We start from the raw sequence: 26,070 nt of genomic DNA, 5'->3' as shown, positions 1-26,070 counted from the left end.
ATGGGGATATAGTACTACGCGAGGAGAGCGAAAGGACACATCGCCGGCCGGGTTGCTGGCCGCCCATCGGGACCCTGTTTGCCTGCGGGCGATTCTCAAGGACGCCGCTTGCCACACAGCCCATCATCTCCTTGAAGGGGTTTAATCCATCCTTGTTTTATTTTTTGCTTCTCTCTCTCCTCCCCCACCCATCTCCTTTTTTTTTTTTTAAAAAAAAAAAAGAATTAAATGTCAAGTGGAGCTGCTGCCTACTGGGATCTTTTTGCAGTTTAAATTGTGGGGTGTGCGCTGTCCCCCTCCTCACTCTCACCCTCGGGGGTTGACTGAATAAGTTCAGGTAAGAAGCAAATGACACGATTGTGACCCATAATAAGGTGTTGGGGGGTGCACGATGCGGGACGGGAGTGGGGGGGGGGGAGAGAAGGAAAGGAGGAGGACGGGGCGGCGGGGGGGGGGGGCGGCGGTAAACCTCAGTGGAAGAAAACGAAGAAGCAGCCAGTTTCTAGTCCAGGGACCCGGCAGCATGCTTGCTTTATTCTGAGCGTGCAGGAAACGCTAAGCAAGAAGGCGATCGGTCGGCGGCGGCTCTAGCCTGGCGGATCAATATAGAGGGCCGTCGGATCGAAGGATCGATTAGCTGGCTTGGCCGCCGGGGCGACTTGCGCGCAGAATTCGAGGAATGTGGACGGAAGGGAGGCGAGGCGAGTCCTCTTTGCGGCAGCGGATGGAGGCAGGACGCGGTGCGTGTGGGTGCCCGGGCGCGTGTGCGCGCCTTCAGATGTTTACAGTGATCGGGGGCGGGAGGGAGAGAGGGCAGAGACTCCAATTCCGGATCCTGGACGTGAAGGGCGAGAGATCCTCGCCTGTGCGGACCCCGATCTCCGCTCCTGGCGCTGGAGAGAGGCAGCGCTCCCCACCATATGCGAAGGTTGCCTGGCTGAGGAGTTTCAGCAGCAAGGCAACATGCGGCCAGCGCTTTCCCTTTAATAAGAAATAAACGTGCAGGTACTTCCCCGCTTCCTCTCTTAGCCCACGGCGTGCATTTCGCTGGCCACGCTGGAAAAGATCCGGTTACTGATCCTTCCTCCTGTACTGTTAGGGATGCCCTCCTTTTCGCCCCCCCCCAAACCCCGTTTTGCCTTTAACTTGCACGCTTGACTCCTTCCAGCAGGTGTTTTAAGTGACTCTGGTTTGTTTCAAAGCTTCACCGCTGGCTTTCTCTCTGGACCCCCCCTCCCGCTCCCCCAGGGGGTGAAACGCAAATGCATGGCTATGGGACAAATGGATGGGCGCTGCAGATGGCGGTGGCTTCGGAGTTTATGTTAACGTGGAGCGCCTAGACAGGACAAGACAGCTGTGGTTGCGGTGTTAAGTCGAGAACAGGGCAGAGATGACGAAACCAGCAGGAGGCTGTCTTTATACGTGGAGCTAATTTGTGTCGTGGTAGGGCAGTAGCTTCCGAGCTGCAAAGAACATTTTGTTGGATGAAGGATTCTGTGCGTTTCCAAAGCTTGCACAGCCTGACATCAATATTGGTATAACCGAATCAAGAAAAGAGGCCACATTTTCTCACTGGGAAGCAAAGCATGCAACCTGACAGCTAGAAGGGGCTCCATGTCCTGTAGTCAGTCCCAAATCCTGCCTTAGGAGTAGGCAAAGTTGGAGCAGCTGTATCCCGACACATACCTATTGAGTACCCCTCCCCTTTAATGCGCCTAACAAAAAGATACTGCACACCCTTCCTAGGAAGTCCAGGACTGTTTCCCATATGGAACTTCTCCATGGGGAGTGCAGGGCATGGGTATGTGAGACCCCTGTATGCCATCATGTGAGAAAATCATGGGTTTATTTGGGCCACATGTCCATGGCGTGGCTTTCAAGCAGATGGCAAAAAAGACACGTTGACTTTTAGCACATGATGGCGAATCGAAAAACATCCCTTGTTTTGCCTCTGAGGCACATATGGGTAACCCAGGGGCCACATGATGTGGCCCTGGAAGGCCTTCAGCACTACCTGATGTGCATGCCCCAGTTGCTCCCACTGCCAACCCCCTCCCAAAAATTACCACAGATTGCTTGAGAGTGTGAGTGTGATGTGCAGGGAGGCACATGGGGAGCATTGTAAAATCATAGAATTGTTGAGTAGGAAGGGACCATAAGGGTCATCTAGTCCAACCCCTACAGTGCAGGAATCTTTTGCCTGATGTGGGGCTCAAACCCACAACCCTGAGATTCTGCGTCTCGTGCTCATACCAGTGGAGCTGTCCAGTTTGAAACATGCATCCTCCTCATGTATAGTCCATGCTCCTCCCAGCCTGCCAAACAGCTGTTTGGGTGACTGGAGGAGAGCATGACTCTAATGGGGACGAAGGGTGCAGTTCTGTTGCCGAACTGCCGTCAGAATTAGGAAATGTTTCCCCTTCACTCACAATGTTCTGCCTCTTCTGCCAATCTCTTTCTAACAGCAAAGGGGTGCGACTCAGTGGCATTTCCAGGTGGGAATGGGAACACCCCCTCTCTGAAAACCCTGGAGAGCTGCTGCCAGTCTGTGTGGCCAATGCTGAGCTGGATGGACTTGGAATACAAGGCAGCTTCCTATGTTCTCAACTTGAGGGTGTGAGATATTTGACATACTGGAGAGAGAGAGAGAGAGAGAGAGAGAGAGAGAGAGAGAGAGGCAGAAGTTCTGCGGCACACAGCACCAGTGGCGTAGCGTGGGTTGTCAGCACCCGGGGCAAGGCAAATAATTTGTGTCCCCTAGCCCATGGATTTGCGCCCCCTAACCCTAACCCCTAGATGTTGCACCCGGTGCGGACGGCCCCCCTGCACCCCCCACGCTACGCCACTGCACAGCACGGTTCTGTTTACTGGTTTCCCTGAGCAACTTTTGAGTGGCTTGTGAGGATGTAATGTTGGGGAAGCAACCTCCTGCAGCAGCAACAGGAGGAGGCAGCTGTGCGCTTTGCTCTGCTATGGCTGTTATGGTAATGTTGAAAGAAAGGAGAGAGAGAGAGAGAGAGAGAGAGAGAGAGAGAGAGAGAGATGGTTGCAGGGTTACTGTCGGTCATTGCAAACTTCAGAGGCCAAAGGGAGGGAGAACTCCACCAGTCACAGTGTGTTCAGTCAGCCTCTTTAATACCCAGCCTTGTGAAGCTGAGGTTGGGTTAAACACACTCGGCTATTTAGAGGAAGCAAAAACACCCCCCCCCCCGACTCCTCGCACTAAAACCACAGCCTGGTTCTTGAAGGGATATGAAATGTATCCCTTCTCCCTTTCTGTGCTGCCCCCTCCCATGCTTAGTGCAATGAATCCCGGAGCTTTTATCCATTCACCTCTTGACAGATTAGCACAGACAGGCTTGGGACTCCGTGTGTGTGTGACCAGCATGAATGTCAAAGCGGAATGTACACAATCTAGAGCCCGGATTAAAGTCTTTGGCCATTATTGCTGTAAACAAAGTCTTTCCTCCTCTGGAAAACAAAGGAGAATGGGTGCGTTTTAAAGCCAGTTGGCTTTTGGAGAGAAAGGGGATTTCTTGCACACCCCCGATCCTCCTCTGCTCCTGCAGAAATTTTGACAAGGCTCTGAAAAAGAGGTGTGTGTGTGTGTGTGTAAACATGGCTAACCGGAGCATGTTTTGATCTCATATACTGGAGCACCTTCCTCTCCTTAATTATCAGGGCTCTTAACGTACTGCAAGGCTACCAGCCTTTAGATAAATTATGTATTCTTAATGTATAATTGTGAATAGAGGGAATCAGGAGAAGGAAAGAGGTCCCAGAGAGAGAGAGAGAGAGAGAGAGAGAGAGCACTCAGCTGGTAGAGCATGAAACTCTTAATCTCAGGGTCATGGGTTTGAGTCCTGCGTTGGGCAAAAGATTCCTGCATTGCAGGGGGTTGGACTAGATGACCTTTGTGGTCCCTTCCAACTCTACAATTCTATGATTCTTTGGTGGACAGTAAGGTGAGATAAAGGTGCTGGGAGGGTTTTCCATGGAGAGGAAGGAAATACTTTTAACCTTTTTCTGTTTGCACGGAACTATTTCTTATATCCAGTTATCTCACAGTAGATCCATTGGAATTAATGGACCTATGTTAGCCATATCCATCAATTCCAATGGGTCTACTCTAAGTAGGACCAACACTGCATACAACTCAATTTGCAGATGTGCTCCTGGTTTTGTTTGTTTTGGGTTGTTGTTGTTTTTTTTTTAAAAAAAAAATCTTTCCAGCCGTGAGATCTAGAAACTTGCCTTGTGTTGTAAAATGATATTTGGTGCTGGCCAGAATCGAGAAGCTGCCCTTGGCACTCTGTGCGGCTGCAACCGTGTGCAGTGAGAGCAGACCCTGAAGTTGTTGCTGTGCGCTGCCCAATGCGCCTTTTCTCTTAAGCATTTAACTGGCACCACCAAGCAGTCATGTGCTATGCAGGCTGGAGGCTCCTTAATCAGGAAACCTTTCTTGCCGCATTTAACAGCAAACGTATTTTTAAACCAGCCTGACGGCAGATGACAGTAAAGGATGACGACAGCGCTGATGATGATTAGATGCTATATGCTTCATCCCTTTATGCTGACCCAGTGCACACAGCAGAGCATACGATGGGGCTGTAAACATACCTCTTTTGATGCCAGATTGTCAGCTAGGTTTAAAAACAACCCAATCTGTAGTCTGGGAAGTTCGATTTGGAACAACAACAACAAAAAGACTTTGGCTCAAATCTCTGCTCAGCTGTGAAGTTCTCTGGGTGGTTTGAGGCATGTCCAGTCTGTTTTTTAAAGAAACAAAAGGTGCCGGTACTCACCATGAAGTTGCTATAGTAACTGCCATGCTTTTAACATGGGGGGGGGCGGTACTGCTCGTCCTTGAGTACCCCCAGAACATGTCAGTATTTTTCAGACAAACCTACCTTTCAGGGGCACTGTGAGGATGGAATGGGACAACCTTATGTTTGCTGCCTTCAGCTGATGGGAATAAGACCAGGATACAAATTGAGGAATTAAAGCTGGCTCATCATTCACAGTTGCTGCAACTCTTCTATCCTGTTGCATTTATTCACTGCTGGTAGTCCAGTACTCCTCCATTCTGCACTTTGATCTGTAGGGCTTTTCTCAAGGGCGTAAAATCCTACAGAGCATTACAATAGCTGCTAATGAAATACGTTATCAAAGGCAAGATTATTTCTAGAGCGTCTGTGTTTGGAAAGATTCCTAAGAGGTCCACTCTGTCCTTGTGTCATAGATGAACACATGTGCCTATGCACACATGCTGGCCCCTGTGTGCCTGCTCCCCGAGGAATCTGTAGGATCTCAGCCATCCAGGTTCAACAGCAGAAGAGAGCTTTGGCTCTTACTGCCATGCAAGTGCAGCAGTTCAGGTGTCTCTAGAAGGAAATTGGTAGCTACTGAAGAATAGCACTCCAGGGTACATTGGTGTTTGGTGTGCACAGGGCTATAACTGTTTCCTGCTGCTGGTGATGCCATCTTTGGAAATTGAGCCTACTTTTGTTTGCCTAGTCCCGCCTCCTCATTTGCATATTTCCGTCCAAATGTTTGCATCTTGGTCATGCTGCAGCTATATATATATCTGCCCCTCCAAATAACCCTATTTTTCCAGGAATGTCCCTCATTTAGAGAAGCCGTTCCATCTGATCTCAGAATGTCCCGCTTTTCCTTAGGATGTCCTGAGAGACCTACATTGGCTCCCAGTATGTTTCCAAGCACAATTCAAAGTGTTGGTGCTGACCTTTAAAGCCCTAAACGGCCTCGGTCCAGTATACCTGAAGGAGCGTCTCCACCCCCATCGTCCAGCCCGGACATCAAGGTCCAGCTGCAAGGGCCTTCTGGCGGTTCCCTCATTGCGAGAAGTGAGGTTACAGGGAACCAGGCAGAGGGCCTTCTCAGTAGTAGCACCTGCCCTGTGGAACGTCCTCCCATCAGATGTCGAGGAAATAAGCAACTATCTTACTTTTAAAAGACATCCAAAGGCAGCCCTGTTTAAGGAAGTTTTTAATGTTCAAAGCTTTACTGTGTTTTTAACATTTGGTTGGGAGCTGCCCAGAGTGGCTGGGAAATAAATAATAATTATATTACTTTCTTGGAGAAACATTGGAGGGTATGGAGTTATCTGACCCCTGAGCTGTCTGAAGGCAATCCTGTATAGGGAAGTTTTTTTTAATGATTAATGTTTTATTATATTTTTATATATGTTGGAAGCTGCCCAGAGTGGCTGGGGCAACCCAGTAAGATGTGTGGGGTATAAATAGTAAAATTATCATTACGGAATGGGGAGTCCTTATTTTCACCGGAGAAATGTTGGAGGGTATGTATATACAGAGCATGTATGAGAAGGCAGAGAAAGAATTGAGACTGGGATGTGGTCTAAGGGCATAGATCACAGGTATCCTACAGGCCATGCCCTTTTGTGCATGCAGAGCTACACACATAGGTCTCCTCCATGTGAGGGAAAATCCTCACGTGAAAGAGCCCTGTGGATGTTCACCTGGGCACAGATATTAGGGCCCAGTTAGGACAGTGGAGGGAAGCAGAGCTAGCAATGCAGTACCCTTAGATCACAAGGGATGGAGGGAGTTAAGTCTACCCCCCTACAGTCAAGCAGAGGCTGGGACTTGAGTTCCCTTGGTGGAAACAGATCCAGCACTGGTCCACATTGGCTTCTTGACTTGGCACTTTCCCTATACAGAAGCAATGACATTTGCATGCAAAGTAATTCTGCTGTTTATTGGGATCCCTGGGCTGTGGCATCCCAATGCCCTGATGCAAGGACTTTCTTGAAGGCGCATTGATGATGTCCCAATGGGACTTGTGCATTCCATCAGCAGGTATCCCTCTTGGTGCAATCGGTTGCAGTAGGGAGAACATAGGTTTAGGGGATTACATTGCATCAAAGAGAGGAGATGTTGGCAACCCTAGAAAGTAGCTGTCAGCATATCCACAGCTGTTTAAAAGGCACCAAATCGGATTATACTGTTAGCAGCAACATCTCTCTGCTCCCCAGTCGTCCTCTAATGTTCCCTGGAGTGACAAGCAGCTCAAGTTTAGCATAGCTTTCTGCATTCTCCTCTGAATGCTTACTCTGAAATACAGCAGTGCACAGGCATGCAGTACATTTGCTGCCCTTTTAATATTTAGCTGGTGACCTAAACAGGCAACTGTTGTTCCCAAAACAAGGCAGCTCTGAAAGATCAGTAGCAAGAAAACAATATTGTGAGGATATTGCGGAGGTTTGGAGTACTGTGGAAGGGTCGATGTGCTTCACCCTAGAGCTGACTGCATTTCAGTTGCAGAGGGGGGGAAAACCCTATAAAAATACATAATAAGAATAAGAACAAGAACAAACCAAACCAAACCAAACCATAGCAAAACTTATTCATGGATAAACTGTTGAAAGTGGGCAGGCCTCAGTAAATGAAAATACAGCTATGTATTTTCCCCATGACTCTAATATTACTATTACATACTTCTTTAAGAATCTCCAAAAGAGAAAAGGGGGGAAAAGGATTTGATCATTAGCAGGCAAGTGATGAATCCAGCATGTTCCTCCAATACCCAGAATTCCCTTTGGCTCCAGTGACAGCTCTGATAGCGCAAGGAAAGTGGTATAAGTTCTTACATCTGCCTACTGACCTCTGTGCCTTTAGGGTTTCACCCTTCTGCCTCCTGTTGGCATTTCTTCTTTCACTGGAGGAGAGAGCACTGATTTGTGCCATATGGATATGGGAATGTAAGATGAATAGCAGCTGGCCCCGCGCTAGAAAGCATTCTCGTCATCTGCCGACTCTCATGCCATTCCTCCCCCACCCCAGAACCTGATTCAAGGACCCTTCATTCTGATGAAATCACGGAGATTAATATTGCCCTTATCACTGCTTGAAATGCTAGCTCCTGAGCTGACAAGGACAATTCGAAACAGCGTTGGCTGACGATTCTCCAGATGTGGTTGGCTTCCAAGTACCCTCAGTTCCTGCCAGCATGGCCAATGGTCAGGGATGCTGTGGGAGCTGTAGTCTAGCAACCTATGGAGGGCCACAAATCAGCCATTCATGGTTTAAAATGTGCCCTGAAGGTGCAATCCTATACGTATCTGTTCAGGACTAAGCCCTACAGCATTTGCTCCCAGGACTTGCAAACCTGATAGTTTCTGCCTGTTTTTCTACCTACGGCATTTGCCTGTCCATTCCATTCAGCTTCATTCCACTTCCTGTATGTTTGGCATGCACGCTTTCCTTCTAAAGTGCTCCATTTTCCTGGCCCTCTGCATAGCAACCTGGATACAGTGCTGTTTTCTGCACTTTGCTCATAGTCCAGCACAGAGTTAGGTAAGATTTCAGTCCATTTGCATGAATGGGCATAAGCATGGAAGTCTAAAAGAGAGACGTGCAAACCAAATACCCTGGGACACATTGTAGGCCCTTGCCGGGAAAGATTAGGGAGGCCACGTGTCCTATGGAGGACAGCCCTCTGTTGAAGGCATCCGAGTCAAGTTTAAAGATAAAGAACCCATCAGAAGGAAGAGCAGGAAGAGCCTTGAAGTTGCCCGACAACAGGGAACGCCTGGGCAGCAGGCTGAGCAGGCAAACAGGCCACCTTCCCCACTGTAGTAAAAGGTACTGTATTTCTACTTAAATTATAGTACAATGGTTTATTACTTTGTATCTATGCATATACATTTAATTCATGCAGATTTTATGCAAATCAAATGCGTGCCCTCCTTTGGTGAGGCATAGACTGCCATTTGAGAGTTAAGGCGCCCCAGCATGCATTCCCTGCATTTTTGGAGACATATGTTTCCTATTTCCCCCCTCCCTCCTGCATGCCATCTGCAGCACACCCGAGTGGAGCTTGTGAACTGTGCATTTCTGCTCGGAAGCAAGTGCCCTTAGCTTCAGAGGGGGGCTCCCTCCCTGGTAAAGTTGCAGCTTTGGACTGTGACCAAACTGGGGCAGGATTCATTAATGCACCTCTGCTTTGAAATGCTTCATCCCACCACGTGGCCCTCGAATGCCTGCAGAGGAACTAATGAAGATCATATTAGAATGCCTAGCGCTGCATTTTGATGTGTTTCCCTCCCAACAAGCTTTGATTCAAAACGAGAAAAAGGACAAGCTGGCAGCTTGCTGGGCATCTCTGGGGAGGAGATTCTGTAAGGAGGATGCTATTGCTCAGAAGACCTTCCTTCCGCCAGAAAGCATGGCACTCAGAGCAGGGTGTCTTCCAAAGATCTGAACATACTGAACTGGTGTGTACACTCACTTGTGTATGCTGGCAAAGTTTCCTTAGGACATCATAGATTAAGACAATCCCTTGTGTGAATTGTGCCCAGAAATCCCTGGTTGGTTAATCGCCTGCTTGCTGACTGATTTGATCAATTCATTGACGGCGTATTACCAAAACTGTCAGGAAATAAGGAGGATGATATTACCCGGAAGACCTTCCTTATGCCCATTATCAGGGTGATTCCCCGTCCCCCACAATATTAAAGCGAGTGTGAGATTATAATTTTATAAGGGAATGCCATCTTTTGTATTCCACCCCTCCCCCAATTCCTATTACACCAATATACCACAGCCTGAATAAACACATGTATGCTCACCTTTCCCTACCGGTTAATCAGCCAAAGCTTTAGTTGATTAATCTATCAAACTGATTAAACCTGCAGTCCTGTACCTGGGTACAAATCCCATTTGAATCAATGGAACTCACTTATCAGTAGACATGAACAGGGTTAAACTATAAACCTGGAGCAGTACAAAGGAGAAAACTCTGGATGTTCAGATCTGAAGCATCCTTAGGTAATTAACCTGTGTAGGTGAAGAATCCCCTTTACTATTCATAGTGATTATTATGCAAAAAGAGGTGAAAATGCATTGTGGAATGGATAAATTACCATACACTGAGAGGCTCAAAGCTATCTCTTGTGAACTGAACCAACACAGTGGATTAAAAAATAAATAAATCACCCTACATGAATTATTTAATGACTTATATGTGTGAATGATAAGGGACGCGGGTGGTGCTGTGGGTAAAACCTCACGCCTAGGACTTGCCGATCGCATGGTCGGCGGTTCGAATCCCTGCAGCGGGGTGAGCTCCCGTCTTTCGGTCCCAGCTCCTGCCCACCTAGCAGTTCGAAAGCACCCCTAAGTGCAAGTAGATAAATAGGTACCGCTTTATAGCGGGAAGGTAAACGGCGTCTCCGTGTGCTGCTCTGGTGCTGGTTCGCCAGAGCAGCTTTGTCACGCTGGCCACGTGACCCGGAAGTGTCTGCGGACAGCGCTGGCTCCTGGCCTCTAGAGTGAGATGAGCGCACAACCCTAGAGTCTGTCAAGACTGGCCCGTACGGGCAGGGGTACCTTTACCTTTACCTTTTATGTGTGAATGATCACTGTTAATAAAATATAATTATTACCTCCTGTCCTTTTTGGAGGCATTACCTTTCCTTCTGATCTCACAGTATACCATTCTGGTGCAACCACATATGTATCTAGAACTCGCCATAGCATTTAATGAAAGCTTATGTCATAATAACTTTGTTCGCCTTCCTCTTTTTTTGCACCGTGAAGCCTAACCTTTGATTGAACTTCCTCCCGTTCAGCACATGTGAACATTTCATAAGTGCAGTCATTTGACAAGAAGAGATGGCTGGCGTTTGTGTGTAAACTAGGAAAGTGTGCAGCTTGGGAAGCCAACCCATGCTTTTTTTGCTTCAGGACTCGCCATCCACGTCCCCAGCCTTGCATCAGTCAGGAAGCTGCTTTTCAAAGAAATGTACTTTCGCTTGTTCAGGCTTCCTGTGGAATGTCAGTGGGCTGGTGCTGATGGAAGATGTGTGCAAAATCCATCTTTTGCCATCTCAGCTGTGCGGTGCGTGCTTTGGATTTTATTTCTTTGAGCGGAACGAGGCAAAGATGGGGCGAGTTAAAAGATGCAGTAAAAGCACAGATTATACAGGGAATAGTAAGCATCTTTTGCCCTGGACAATATCAACAACAGTTTGTGGCAAAGCAGCTGTGGTAGCAATAGCAGACGAGCATGCTAGAAATGACTTTGCAAAAGGTGTGTTTGAGATCTCCTTTGTTTTCCATTGCCCCTTCTCACACTCTCACTCTTTCTTCCAAACCCAGGTTTTATAAGTTTATTGCATTTATATTGCACCTTTTCCTCCAAGAGGTTCTCCCTCTTCTCATTTCATGCCCACAAGAATCCTGTGAGGTAGAATAGGTTTGAGAGGCCGTGACGGACCCAAGACTACCCAGTGAGCTTCATGGCCAGGTGGGATTTGAACCCTGATCTCTCAGGTCATAGTCCGACACTCTAACCACTACACCAGCACTGGCCCTTAAAGAATCTGCCACCACAATTCATATACCCTCCTCCAAGGCAAAGTAGGTTTGCCTCGACTGGAAGAGCAAATAATTGTCTGCCCGAGACTGTATCTCTTCCCTTTCGCAACCGAGAGCACAAGCTTTGGGTGTTTTGCTGTCAGAGTTTTGCTTGGGGCCGCTAGAGCGGGAAAGGCCTGTGCATGATTTCTCTCCTCCCCCCCTCACCCAGATGCGCTTCCGTAGGAAATTCACTCCCAGGCCTTCCTGAGGCTAAGTGAGTTGATGGTGCTTGTCAGGAACATGGCACAATGAGGCTGGTCACAATGCTTTGAAATCCAAAGCCAGAATTGAGATGCTAATTCTGACCGGAGTCTTCCAAATTTAGAAGCTGTCACATGCTTCAGTTCATCCCAAGGCAGTGCTTCAAATGAAAGGCAGGAGAATATGCTGGAGAGAAGTTTTTACACTGGGCTTGTGGGCATGCAGACCAGAGCTAAAATTTGCTAGTAATCTTTCTTTGAGGGGTGGGGAACGGCCCCCTCTTTGCCAAGGTATGGCGATTAAATAATCCGGCTTGGTTCAAGCCTGTATCAAGAGCAGCGCAACAGATAATGGCAGTAGAAAATTTGAATCATTAACCCGGAGAGGAAAATCCTCACTGTCAAAGTCTAGCCAATATTTTTAGCTCCTGCTGCCCCAAGCTTTGCATTACGCTGATTAGCCTATATTTGTATATGTGAGAAAGTTAAAAATAAAGCCACTGGAAAGCGGCAACCTAGTAATAAACACTCTGCTTGATATGGAGGTTTGGGAATGGTAAAAGTTTCAACAGTTCTCCTTCCTCGGCCTCGTTCCCGGCTCTCTCTACCCTTTAGCATTGGCTGCAAGATCCACGGCTAAGGAAAAGGACATTGAAGGACATATTTCTCCTCACCAGCAATCCTTTGGAAATAAGTAGGCTGTTGTAAATCTCCAGAACACATAGTTGTGAAATGGCATTTCAGAGAGAATTCTTTTGCAAGCATGTGGTGCAATCTTGGAAAAAGAGCGCTCAAGAAATCCTCTTGGGTGATAACAGGCAATATCAAAACATGTAGCAACATGAGCACGCAGCAAGGATTGTGGGCCAGGCTGGAGAAAGCTTTGTAGTTTTAGTGCATTGAGATGAATGATTAAACCTGACTTCTGACTCTTGGTGTTTGTGTTTCCCATATCCAGGCTTTCGCTCTGTTGGTACATGCTGGTGGGAGACCTATAAAGAGATTTCCCGGGATGGTGGATCACTTGCTTCCTGCGGATGAGTCCTTCTCATCTGCAAGGCCTCTTCTCGGATACTTTGGGGACATGACAGCAATCAGCAGGTCGTACCACATGCTGCCGTCCCCCTTGTCGGAAGATGACAGTGACTCTTCGAGTTTTTGCTCTTGTTCCAGTCCCGATTCCCAGGTCCTTAGCTCAAGCTGCGGGAGCTCGTCAAGTGCCGAGAGTCAGGACAGCATCTTGGACTACTTGTTGTCTCAGGCATCCTTGGGGAATGGCCATGCCTCTTGGTGGGACAAAAGGAGACTTCAGCCTATAGTGAAGGAGGAGCATTATAGGATGCCCGAATTCACAGTGGAGATGGAGGATTCGGGACCATTTCAGCCCACCCTGGAGGAAATCGAGGAGTTTCTGGAAGAGAACATGGAGACAGAGCTCAAGGAAGGACCCAAAAGCGAGACCAAAGACATGAGAGCTTGCGGCCAGATAACTGTGGCTTCCATGCAGCCCAAAGATCACATGGTACCCAGTAGTAGTTTAAAAGATAGCAAAAGTGAACAGTCAAGCGGCACAATGGATGCAACAAATGGAGCCATGTCCCTTGATGGGGGGATCCCAGTCATGCTCCAAATCCAACCAGTGCAAGTAAAGCAAGCATCAAACGCGAGCCCTAGTTCACAGGGACCTGCGCAAGAGAACATTAAAATTGCCCAGCTCCTGGTCAACATCCAAGGGCAAACATTTGCACTTGTGCCACAGCTTGTTCCGTCGTCCAACTTGAACTCCTCCTCCAAATTTGTCCGCATAGCCCCAGTTCCGATCGCTGCAAAACCAATCGGGCCTGGAGGTACGATCCAGGGGCAAACGGGGGTCATCATGGGTCAAAAGTTTCAAAAGAACCCTGCGGCAGAACTCATTAAAATGCACAAATGTACTTTCCCCGGATGTACCAAGATGTACACCAAAAGCAGCCACTTGAAAGCCCACCTGAGGAGGCACACGGGGGAGAAACCCTTTGCGTGTACGTGGCCCGGCTGTGGATGGAGGTCAGTATTGGGATGTGGTGGCAGGCTGGGTCGCATCATACTGCCATGCGTTCCACATTATTTGCCAGCTGGTGATTTTGAACCAAATGAAGGATGTGCCTTCTTCTCTAGTACCTGGCGATCATTAGAATTTACCGTATTTTTTGCTCTATAAGACTCACTTTTCCCCTCCTAAAAAGTAAGGGGAAATGTGTGTGCGTCTTATGGAGCGAATGCAGGCTGCTCAGCTATCCCAGAAGCCAGAACAACAAGAGGGATTGCTGCTTTCACTGCGCAGCGATCCCTCTTGCTGTTCTGGCTTCTGAGATTCAGAATATTTTTTTTCTTGTTTTCCTCCTCCAAAAACTAGGTGCGTCTTGTGGTCTGGTGCGTCTTATAGAGCGAAAAATACGGTAAGCACGTTCTCTCGAAATGAGATGACGCTAGGAACATCTATGAATCAAATGGCACAACCTCTTGGGCTTTAGTGGCAGAAAAGGTTTTGTTTTTCAACAAAAACAGATGTCATCTCAGCTCATAAAAGAGAGATTGAACTTGTCAGAACAGGCATTGCGAGCTGTATACTATGGGCTTGGTTGTGATGCATTTCCCACAATCAGCACTAAAGGAAAGGATAGGTGCCAAGAAGAGTTCAGTGGTGAAGCACGGGATTTGAATACAAAAAAGTCCCAGACTCAGTCCTGGGCCTCTCCAGTTAAATGGTTGGGTGGCAGGTGAGATGACAGTACTAGGCTGGATGGGCAAAGTATTTTGACTGCTTCATATGTTCCTATAATTGCCGTTAGTGAAAAAAGAGGGAGGGGGGAATTATCAATTATATATCCATATTCACTATTTTTAAGTGAATGCATACAATCAGACCCATGGAAATATCTGCTTTCTGAATGGCTTGACACTCCTTCTGACTGAATCAACACAAATTTCTCCAGGCATTACAAATCTGGTCTGCTAAATGTCTGTTGACCTGCATCTCATCTGTGTGCTGAGCATCTTTGTTGTGGCTGCCACCCCTGCACTTGTGAGGCGACGTCAAATGCCATCTTGCAGTGGGTGGTGCTTACTACAAGTTGCAGTTGGGCATGGATACTTGAGGATGAAATGGGCATGCTTCTTTTCAGGATGGGGAAGGCTTAGTCAAAATGCCTCCAAACCCTCAGTTTTCCGCATGCTGTAAGTAAGAGAGACTAGACAGAGGAATCGCTGTGTAATCGCTGTGGTTTTCCTATGGCGTAGGATCCAATGTTGGTCATGCCTGGAGGCATGAGATTCTCGGTTGGACATTTGGCTTGACTCAGTATTTATGTTCTTCAATTTCCATATTTGTGACACTTCCCTAGGTTGATTGCCCTATGCCTGCAAGAAGCGACTCATAACATTTCTCACCCGTGGTTTTTAGGGAAATAGTTGATTATTAACTACGCAGTTGGCCTCCCGTCCTGATGGCTTCCTGTCATGGCATTTAGAATATTTGCTCTCCCTAACAGTGAACCCTAATGCAAATATTTTTGTGGAAAATTTTGTTTCTCTGAGCGGGGGATGTGAGGAAATTATGACAAATGTTCAGATTTTTTAAAAATGCTGGTGAAGGAAAATGATTTTGGTATTCTGTAGCCAATGGACTTGAAATCCCAGCAAGCCTATCTGAGGACTCTCAGTGACTCTCCAGTCCTCTTTGCTTTCCCATCCTTTCTTCTGAGGATGTACTTTATGAAAGCCACAAATGTACGTCATTTTCCTAATTTCAAGGGAAGTGAGCATGGATAGCATGAGCAGAAGATGTCAAGAGGGCAGTGGGTGAAACTGTCACAAGTTGTAGAGAAGAGCCTGAAATCACCAATTTTTAAAATTTATTTTTTAGTATGCTTTAGGACAGGGTTTCCCAAACTTGGATCTCCAGCTGTTTTCAGACTACAACTCCCATCATCCCTAGTTAGCAGGCTAAGTAGTCAGGTATGATGGGAATTGTAGTCCAAAAACCTCTGGAGACCCAAGTTTGGGAAACTCTGCTTTAGTGCATAGGTGGGGGACCTTTAGCCTCCAAATGTTGTTGTACTGCAGCTCCCATAAGCCTTGAGCTGGGGCTGATGGGAGTTGTAGCTCAGCAACACCCAGAGAGCCCGAAGTTCCCCACCCCTGCTTTACAGCAAGAGCTAGGAACCCTTTTCAGCTTGAGGGCCACATTCCCTTCTTGGCCACTGTTCAGAGGCCACATGCAAGTGTTGGGTGAGTCTGGAAGCAAATTGGGTGGAGCAACAAATGCAAATGTTGCCTTTGTGCAGTAGGTGAGTTTCTACACCCGCTTACACAGCACAATCTATCCTCCGTTCAGACAAGCAAGGGGCATTGACAGAATTCAAGGATACTTTCCAGCCATGCAAAAGCACTCATGAGAAGATGGGCCAGCGATGGCTTGTGGCTAAGGCAGGAAGTGTGGCCCGAGGGCTAGAGAGAGAGGCCCGGAGTGCGTAACCCTTAAACAGAATAAGAACTATTATCTAAGATACCTTCTTTATGAGGTTTGGCTTTGTGGAATGTCACAAAGTTCAGAAAATGGCAGCTTTACATTTATCACAGGAGAGAGGGCAGTGGATATGGCCCAGGCGATATGTTGCATTACTGGGATGGGGAATGTGCTTGCATTGATGACTGCCTGCGTCCTTGTGAGTAGCAGCTGACTAACATGAGTGATGTACATCAGCCATGGATGATTGTCCACCAGAGGTTTGATAGATCTCTCCTGTTTTTGCTGCCTCTGCAAAATCAGGGGAAGGGACAGCATGCACCTCGCAGGCCACAGTGCACAGCTGTGATCTGCTTTGGTGCATCGTGAGTTGTGTAGGCCTGGTACTGTGGCATCCAGGGTCTAAGTGCTGTGGAGAACAATAACATACATCACCAGAGGTCTTCCCCTTTCTTTACTTGAGAAACTACACATCCTGCAGATCCTTACGCCCTTTAATCTTTTTGGGTGGGAGCTATTATTTTGAGGCAGTGCCTGTGTTAACTACATCAGCTGATTTGTACATTTGACAGCTCTAGCTCATGGTCAGTATGAGGAGGAGACTTATGGAAGACAGCAGCTCAACAGATCAGTGGCAGATTGCAGGCAGGCAAGATTATTCAAGGAGATGGCAGAGTACGGCCACTGCAGGGTGTGGATTGCGTGTAAAGGGCAGGGCTTGGGTGGAACATAGCTTTCAGAGAGTCTTGAGGGCCAGAAAGGGCCCAGGGCTTCCCACCCCACATTTGCAATGGGTATTTGTTATTAAAAGGAAGGAAGAGGCAGCCACCCATTTTCCAGGGAGTTTGTTTCTTCCAATATACCTCTCTAGGATTAGTCCAGGATTTCAATGCACACTTATGTGGTGTTTTTGGCCATCCAAGTGAGATTGGCAAGTAGCTGGGGCTAAGTGAGCCCAAAATTGCACAGCTTTCCTTTTATCAGCAGAGAATGTTTACTTTCCAGAAGTTCAGAGAGAGCTGGGACCTCACATGACTTGTGTGTGCCGAGTACACCTGGAGCTTCTGTTCTTTTCCATTTTTCTTTATCGCCCTGTATTGAACACACAGCCCCAAGAGATACACTTCTGGTATTTTTCCTTTAGCTGTTTTCTTTTCCTCTTTGTGTAGGATTCCTTTTTCCAAACAGATGCATTTCAGGTGTTTGTTTGTTTAAAAAACCCTGCATCAAGAGCAATTAAAGAAAATTACCCTGGTCTGTGTAAATGGAAACACAATACTTAGAATCAAAGAACTGTAGAGTTGGAAGGGAACTGAAGGGCCTAAGGCACCCATGACAGATGGCCATCTAACCTCTGCTTAAAAACCTCCAAGAAAGGAGAGACCACAACCTCCTGAGGGAGTTTGTTCCTACTGTCAGAAGGTTTTTTCCTGAAGTTTGGTCGGAATCTCCTTTCTTGTAACTTAGCTATGGACAGCACTAAAGCTGCTCCTTCTTTTAGATGAGACAGTGAGGTTAAAAACAAAATGTCATGCTGCTGAATAGCTTCCCTCAAAAGAGAACCTGGGTATTCAAAATGCACCAGGAAATCTGATGTGCCTATATTCTAATACATCTACTACAGATTGGCTTCTCCATTTCTTCATTCTTCTGTTGCAGGGGTAGTCAGTGTTGTGCCTTGCAGATGTTCTTGGACACTATTTCCCATCAGCCCCAGCCAGTCTGGCCAGTGCTCAGGGAAGTTGGGAGCTGGAGTGTTGCAAGGCCTGGGAGCCACCATGTTGGCTACCCCATGCTGCTGTGTGGTACGACCCTCCTTCTGTCTGTAGTATGATGGCTGCAGCAACAGCAATGACTTTACTACACAGGCTGTTATCTACCCACAGTTGCTCATCTTACAGTAGTGCATTACTACCATAGTAGAACATCAAAACACAATAAAGGAGGCAAGGCAGAATCAAATGGATCTTTCTCTGCTCCTGCTCCATGGGGAAGGACCAAACCTCAGTAGAGTCAAGTAGATGCTGAAGGAGCCAAGTTTAGTGCCTGGCACCTCCAGTAAAGACCCATCAGGTGATGGGAAAGGTCTGTGTCTTGGAAACCCAGAGAGAGAGAGAGAGAGAGAGAGAGAGAGAGAGAGAGTCACTGCTAGCCAGACAATGCCAAACTGGTAGAATAAATATATGGTCTGACCTAATGCAAGGCAACTGAAAGGTCTTGCCTGAAACCCTGGATATCTTCTGCCAGTCAAGAGTAGATAATACTGAGCTAGGCAGAACATTGGTCTGACTCAAAATAAAGCAGCTTTCTATATTCAAAGCCAGACCAGTTTTGCTTCACCAGGGTGGTAGCCTCCCTTGCCTTGAGACCATACCCTGGGACCATTTATTGTCTTTGTTACTGTTGTACCATTATGAGAGCCTACAAAATAAATAACCTGTTGTGTAAAACCAATCAAACAAGCCCTACAGGCAAATGACAAATATCTCCCATTGGAACGGACGCTTTCCCACGATTGCACTGCATCTCCTCTATGAATGCAGTTCAAGGTGTCTGTTTGCTTATTTATTTGATTTAACAAAATGTATATACCACATGATTGTAAGAAAACCTCTTACGCAGTTTACAAAAAATATAAAATAAAACATTCAAATTATCATTAAAAACAATTTTAAACCAGCATTTAAAAATATTATATTAATGCAACATGTGGTTAGCAAGAGCTGAGTGTTACCAGAACCTGTGATGAAGCAATCGCCAAACACAAAATGTAAGTGAGCTGTGGACTTATAATTTGGAAAGCCATCAATACACTTATAATGGCTGGACCACCATAATTAACTCAGAAATGCATTTTTCATTCAAAAATCCAATTTGGAATCTGCTACGGTTCACATAGTTGAACTCAGATTTCATGCTGAATGCAGATATCCAATTCCTGGGTTGGTATTTGACCTATGAAATCGATATTTAACCCCCCATCTTTGATATTTTAGGATGTGTGATATCTGAAATTCTATATATCAGCCCCTGGAACTTGAAATATACCAGCTTTTCCTTCAGAATACCATTCCTTTGTGTGTATATAAATCTGATAAGTAAATAAAAATAAAATAATGTTTGTCAATTAAGGCGGTATAATTCAAGGGTGGGGAACGATAATAGTTTTAACTGAGAAGCATTTGAACCTGGGTCCTCAGATGCTGTCGAACTACAACTCCCATCACCCTTGACCATTGGCCAAACTGACTAGGGATGCTGGGAGGTGTAGTCTAACAAATACCTGGGGATTCAAGGTTGAAGAATACTGATGTAGGGCATATGGAGACACAGCAATGCCTATTGGCTACTTCTTGTACCTTTTCTTTTATGCAAGGCATTCAGCACAGCTGCACTAGAAAGCAGACACAGTCCATTAGCTGCAGTCTGCACACTTCTAAAGCACCCGCCATCACATAAGAAAATGTGGGCGGGTTTTTGAAAGACAAGGAAGCTGGACTGGCGGTGCATAATATGAAGGTGCTAAAGAATACTGCAATTTACTAACACAAAGCAAATTGTGTCTCTTGATGTAAAGGTAAAGGTAAAGGTAAAGGTAAAGATAAAGATAAAGATAAAGGGACCCCTGACCATTAGGTCCAGTCGTGGCCGACTCTGGGGTTGTGGCACTCATCTCGCTTTACTGGCTGAGGGAGCCGGCGTACAGCTTCCGGGTCATGTGGCCAGCATGACTAAGCTGCTTCGGCGAACCAGAGCAGCGCACGGAAACGCCATTTACCTTCCCGCCAGAGCGGTACCTATTTATCTACTTGCACTTTGACGTGCTTTCGAACTGCTAGGTGGGCAGGAGCAGGGACCGAGCAACGGGACCTCACCCCATTGCGGGGATTCAAATCGCCGACCTTCTGATCGGCAAGTCCTAGGCTCTGTGGCTTACACCACAGCGCCACCCGCGTCCCTGTCTCTTGATGTGCCTTACCGTAATAAAAAAATTAAAAGGTGTGGGGATATCTGTCAAGTAAAGAAGATATATGTGGTATGAAGCACATTTCCACATGTGAATAATGTGCAGCACTCCCTCCTCCAACAGTTCCAGAGGGTTCCCCCCTCTGAGTCAAGGTGCATAGTATCCGAGGCACTAGAGACAGAAAATCCACAAGTACCTCTCCTTGGGAGTAAAGGCACAACATCCAATTAAATAACTAACAAACTGCTGCCCTTCTATGACACCCCTAAACCAACCTGAGGCAGCTGCTTCACTCTGCCAGCAACCCTCCACTGAAGCATGCTTAAATCCCACTGAAGCACTTTTTACCCAGATTTTCTGAGCAAGTAACATATGGGAAAAGATGTCCCCCTTTCTCACTTTCCGGGCTCAGCTAATTGCTGTGAAACCCAGGCAGCTTGCTACCATGATTCCAGGATCTGTCACATGTCCTGCTTGTTTGACCCGAGAACCACCTGTGATTGAATCAAACTCTTTAAGGATATGTTACATCATTCCATGTGCACCATGACATGAAGGCCAGCCAAAATGAGCAAACAAAAGTTGGTAAGGCTAGCGTGTGGCGATCGCAAGGGATTCTACGTGCTTCACATGTTCACCTTCCGAGTCTTTTCTTTTGTATAAACACGCAGGGAGTGTATTTCTGCTGGTATAGTAAGCTGATCTTTCCAAGCAAACTGGGCAACAGCATAGCAACATTGTTACCTGATCAACTGCAGGGTTTAGTCATGAGGTAAAGAATATTCTTATCATATTAACTCACGCTGCTTTCCATGGCTCAGATAGCACATATCTTTGAGGTGCTTATGCATCTGCCCCTGGTTTTGCTAATAATAAAAACTCATCCCAATGGACTCAGCATTTATGTGTGTGTGTGCAGAAATAAATCCAAGCATCACACAATGATGGCACAGGAATTTGGCACTCCTGCATTTCTCTTGAGAATTATTATTTTTTGCTTAAAAACAAAACAAAATGCATTCACCTAAACATAGCAATCTACTATCTTTTCAGGCAAACACATTTTACAGATTTCCTTTCTCTTGCAATTTGCATTTAGTAAATGACTGCGGCTTCATTCATTTACTACAAGCAAACAGCTGACAGCACTTCTTAGGAATTATTTTCAGTGCCAACCTTTGCTACTCTTCCAGCTGACACCCACTTCATAGCACCATCTTTCGAAAGGGGCAGTAGTCTCAGTTGTGCATCCTGAACACTTGGGGTTTTCAGAGGAGTTTCAGCATTACTCAGAGCTAGAAATCAGCATTGTCCTGCCTTGCAACTATGAATTCATCTCAGTATTGACAGTACAGTGGTAACTTGGGTTACAGGCACTTCAGGTTACAGATGCTTCAGGTTACAGACTCTGCTAACCCAGAAATAGTACCACAGGTTAAGAACTTTGCTTCAGGATGAGAACAGAAATGGCAGTGTGGTGGCAGCGGGAGGCCCCATTAGCTAAAGTGGTACCTCAGGTTAAGAACAGTTTCAGGTTAAGAACGGACCTCCGGAATGAATTAAGTTCTTAACCCGAGGTACCACTGTATTTAGGGTTTTTCTTTTCTTTTCCCCTTTCCTGATGTTAGGCAGGAGCTCAGAGAGTTATATTGCTAGCTGAGGGTCTCTCTCTCCCCCGTCTCCACAATCTGATTGAGCCTTGTTGTGTTCAAAATGGCGTCGTTCTGTGCCTTCCGATATGAGAGGAGCATTTGTATGAGACAGTGTCACTCTCTTCCTCCTTTGAAATCAGTGCCAGTGGATATGAAATGACTACTTTTAACTATGCTTGGTGGCCGACATCTGCCTCTGTGCTGCTAGTATTTCATGGATAATGACTTTGTCCCAATGCATTGGAGAATTTCCCACATGTTGCCACCATTTTGGGGACAGATCTGCTAGAGCATGTGGGAAATAGTTTTTACGAGTAATTTTAATCAATCCTATCCATTGCATGCTTTTTAATTTTTATGTACACCAATTAGAAACATTGGTAATTAACTGGTCTACACATAGCTTAAACAAATGACTCAGTAAGAGATGCTTGACAGTGGAACAGACTACCTCAGAAGGCTGTGGACTCTCATTCACTGGAAGTTTTTAAACAGAGGTTGGATGGCCATCTGTCAGGGATTCTTTAGCTGTGATCCCTGTCAATCAGTTGATTGTCAGGGCTTGCAAAGAGGACCCTGATGATCACTAGGGTTTCTGTACACAGTGCAATGGAAAAACAGATCACAGAGTGTAATTGTGATGCCAGGTGACTGACAAGTGGGCAGTCCGGGCCCATAGGGGAGTGGTTTATTGGCAAATGATACTGTTACCTTGATAAAGGTAGGGTGGATTGAGTATGCTCAGAGCCTCGAGGGGAGACTGCCCAGGAAATCCATGTATGTCATGTTGAGTTCCATGTTGGGAGAAAAGCAGGATATCTACTAAAATAAATAAAATTATAGGGATTACAGGATAGAAAGTACCTTGGTTAAGCTTTTGTGGAAGAACTATACCATATGAACAAAGATTTCAAAAGGGGATTTACAGCTGCCACCTGTGAGAAATTCTCCATTTTGTTCTGTTGAAACTGGATGAAATCCAGGAGATCTTGTCATAATAAGAGAATAACCTGAGGTATTTGGAGAAATGGTTGGAATCGTTGCACAACAGCAGCCAGCTCTGCTATTCATGTATATGTTTGTTTTACATGCAATTTTGTTCTGTCTGCTTATAAATCACTTTTTGTCCTCTTTTCATTGTGTGACTTCGTCCTTTGGTTTTTCATGCATTGATGACAACCAATGACAACAACCTACTGATAACCCTTCCTCTCCCCCCTTACTGACTTTCAGGTTTTCACGATCAGATGAACTATCCCGGCACAGGCGCTCGCATTCTGGAGTGAAGCCGTACCAGTGTCCTGTGTGTGAGAAGAAGTTTGCTCGGAGCGACCATTTGTCCAAGCACGTCAAAGTCCACCGGTTTCCTAGAAGCAGCCGCTCGATGCGCTCAGTGAACTGAGGGGGGGGGGTCTCACTTGCTCCTTTCCACCCCTTCACCCATGAACAGGAACTGACAGAACTTTGTTCGGTATCCTCCTCACGATAATTTATTTGTCTCCCTGTAACAGCTGATGCCATGACTTCACACACATCTATTTTTTAAAAAAGAAAAAGAAAAAAACAAACCACCCACCACCTTTACCTTATTTCTTTTCCTTTCCTTTGCTGCTGCTTCTTCCTTTTGAAATTACAGTGTTTTATTTTTAGCTGTTTTCTCCTGCACCATGATAATTTATGGGCTACTTGCTGCTAGTTAATTATAGTTCTGGCATTCCTGAAGGCTTTGCTCATGTACAGGGCTATTCGTGGTGAGGGGTAAATTTTTTTTTTAAAAAAGCATTATTATTAAGTTGGCCTATTCGTCCAGTTTGGAAACAGCAAATTCCTTTCGAAATTAAAACAATGCCTTTTTGGCAAGGTTGGGGTGGGCTTATATATTTTGTTGAGGTGATGGTGTTCCTTAGCTAGGAATTTGTAGAGGTCTGGTAGTCCTGTCAGGGCAGAGGCCTTTGATGGCTAAGGCCCACTCAGCAGTAGAAGCATGGAGAATAAGGCCATCAATGACTATTAGCCATGGCGGCCATGTTCCATCTCCACATGCCTCCAAATACCGGATTTTGGGACTCGCAGGCTGGGAGAGTGCTTTTGTACTCCTGTCCTCCTTGAGGGTTTCCCACAGGCATCTGGTTGGCCACTGTGAGAACAGGACGCTGGACTAGAATGGCCTTGGGCCTGACCCCACAGGACTCTTCTTATGAGCAGGAAGGCCTCCAAATGCAGCACACATTTTGAAGTCATACACACTGCCACCTAAAGAGGGATGCCTCATGCGACTGTTAGGTCCAGAGTCTAAAATGATCTAGCTGCCCCACTGTAGAGGTTATCAAATGAGGAAGGGCAAAAGGAGCATATGGGGGGTGTATGATGTGTGTACTTGTGTTTCTGTGTGGGAAATTGCAAACCAGCTGGTATTTTGCTGCTCTTGAGCAGAGCTGCACAATATCCTGCCAGCTGCCAGAATTGTGGCCTGAAAAGCTCATAAGGTCCAGATCCTTCCTAGTTCTGTACACAGTCTTCTGGAGTCTTGTCAGGGCCTGTTCTCATAAGCCACCAAATTAATTCTCCCTGGTTCCTTTCCAGGCTGACAAGAGTCTTCCATGTTATCTGCTATTCCACCAGTGTCTTCCACCCCTTGCCCCTCCTGAGGTCAGTATTTTTGAAATCAAAAAGCTGGCAACCAAAGGAGGAAGAAACAAAAGGATAAAATGTGGAATGTATGCCCTTTGCCCAATTATCCAGATTACTAAAACACACCAGTCTCATTCAGTTCATGGATGATAAATATGCATAGGGTGAGGTGCGTCTCAGCGACAGACTCTGCCCCCCTCCAGTCTTTGGGAGCAGTTCTTGACTGCTGCTTCATAGGTTTCAAAGTCACAGTCCAGCCAGAATCCAAAGCAGGCTGGCAGTACAATAGCTGATCAGTGTGTTTGTGTGTGAGTGTGGCTGGTGTTAAGGCAGAGCGTTGAATGTTGGCTTCCTATGGGGCCAAAAATATAGCCAAGCCAATGTGCTCTATAAAAGATTTTTCATTGGAGAGGAGTGATGCTCACAGGCTTGTAGAAATGATGTTTGCTCTTTGGCAAAGATTCATAGTCCGGTGATCATGATGTGAGAGGACTGGATGTAAGAGTGATACCTTGTTTTTGGGCCACTGTGTTTTCACAATGCATACAGCCTGCATCACGTACCATTTCTGCAGGAGCCTAAGGTACCTTCTGCCAAAAGTTACAACCTCCTCCTCACATGGCTTTTGATGGGCACAGAAGTAACTGGGATGGCTCTTTGCATCTTCCCAGATGGATGCGTGAAGAAATGCTGGACTCATTTTCCCCACGTTTACAGCACGGAATGAAATCCTTATCCCCCCAGTCACTGGGGAGGGAGGACTTAAAAGACTTCTTGAATGTTTTGCGAAAGCACTTTTTTTGAGCCATAGGAGGCAAGCACCCCCCAAATGTGGAGTATCTTCATGGGCTGCTATGCAATGCAACTGGGGCATCGTGTGTTTTAGCCAGCTGGTGCAGTAGCTGTCTCAAGGGCTAAACAACAACAACAAAAAAGGGAATACGTACATACATATATATATCAATATATATATATATATACTTATAATGCAATGCTGGCAGCAAAATTATTGTGTTAGGAAACATTCCCCCCCCCTGCACCCCCTCTTTTTCCTTTATTTATGTACTCAGCTGATCGTAGGAAGCTTTCTAGCAAAATAGAATTTGGTAATTAGAGAACATTTGTTTAAAGCAAAATACAGTTGAGCGTGTTGCATCTCTTCTCTGATCATAGATGGTGCCTGTGTCTGTGACTCAACCCCTCTGAAAGCAATGGGACGGGATGAGTAGCTCCTACCTGAAGATCCATTGGTTTCAATGGGACTTGGTTGCAATTAACTTCTGTAGGATTAAGCCTTGTCTGTCTTGTCAACTTTTTTGTTAGCCAAATGGGAAATAAAACACTGCAATTCTAGCGTTTGTACCAGGTCAAAATGCAGACCACGTCGCCACGTTCGAGCAAGAGCTCCACTCACTACCTTCATCTAGGAATGCATTCCTTTTGTCGTCTAAGAAAGAAGTATAAACAAATCTTTCTTCTATTGACTGGTTTTTATCTCACATCCTATGAATGTATGTAAATAAAACTGTACATATTGCATATCTATATAAAATATCTTTTAATAACGTATGAGAAAATTGTGTAAATTTGAAACAAAAGAATATCTTTAAAGCCAGTGTACATAAGTTACAATCCTGTATATTTTTTCCTTTTGTTCTTCATAAAATATATTTACTTTGACAATAAAAAGAAAATTGAAATTTTACAA

General features: G+C 46.0%; 1 protein-coding gene and 1 long non-coding RNA gene across 5 annotated transcripts; both read left to right on the top strand.

The window, feature by feature from the left end:
* Positions 1–26,070, top strand: KLF15 (KLF transcription factor 15). Of its 4 annotated transcripts, none has more exons than XM_082210305.1 (3): positions 1–337; positions 12,564–13,651; positions 22,965–26,070. In XM_082210305.1, exons 2-3 carry the CDS (start codon positions 12,618–12,620, stop codon positions 23,131–23,133), a joined length of 1,203 nt encoding a protein of 400 aa, XP_082066431.1. In that variant the 5' UTR covers positions 1–337; positions 12,564–12,617; the 3' UTR covers positions 23,134–26,070. The 4 variants fall into 4 exon arrangements, with proteins under 4 accessions (XP_082066431.1, XP_082066429.1, XP_082066432.1 ...); XM_082210303.1 differs by lacking the exon at positions 1–337 and adding an exon at positions 2,958–2,984; XM_082210306.1 differs by lacking the exon at positions 1–337 and adding an exon at positions 7,377–8,627.
* Positions 13,666–22,033, top strand: LOC309525437. The gene is made up of 3 exons (XR_014216281.1): positions 13,666–13,787; positions 14,049–19,689; positions 20,203–22,033. It is a non-coding gene; the product is annotated as an uncharacterized lncRNA (long non-coding RNA).

Source organism: Podarcis vaucheri (genome assembly GCF_965113315.1).
Source record: "Podarcis vaucheri genome assembly, chromosome: 2".
Classification (NCBI taxonomy): Eukaryota; Metazoa; Chordata; class Lepidosauria; order Squamata; family Lacertidae; genus Podarcis; species Podarcis vaucheri.
Note: the sequence above shows the minus strand (reverse complement) of the source record. Positions and strands in the feature narration are given on the sequence as shown.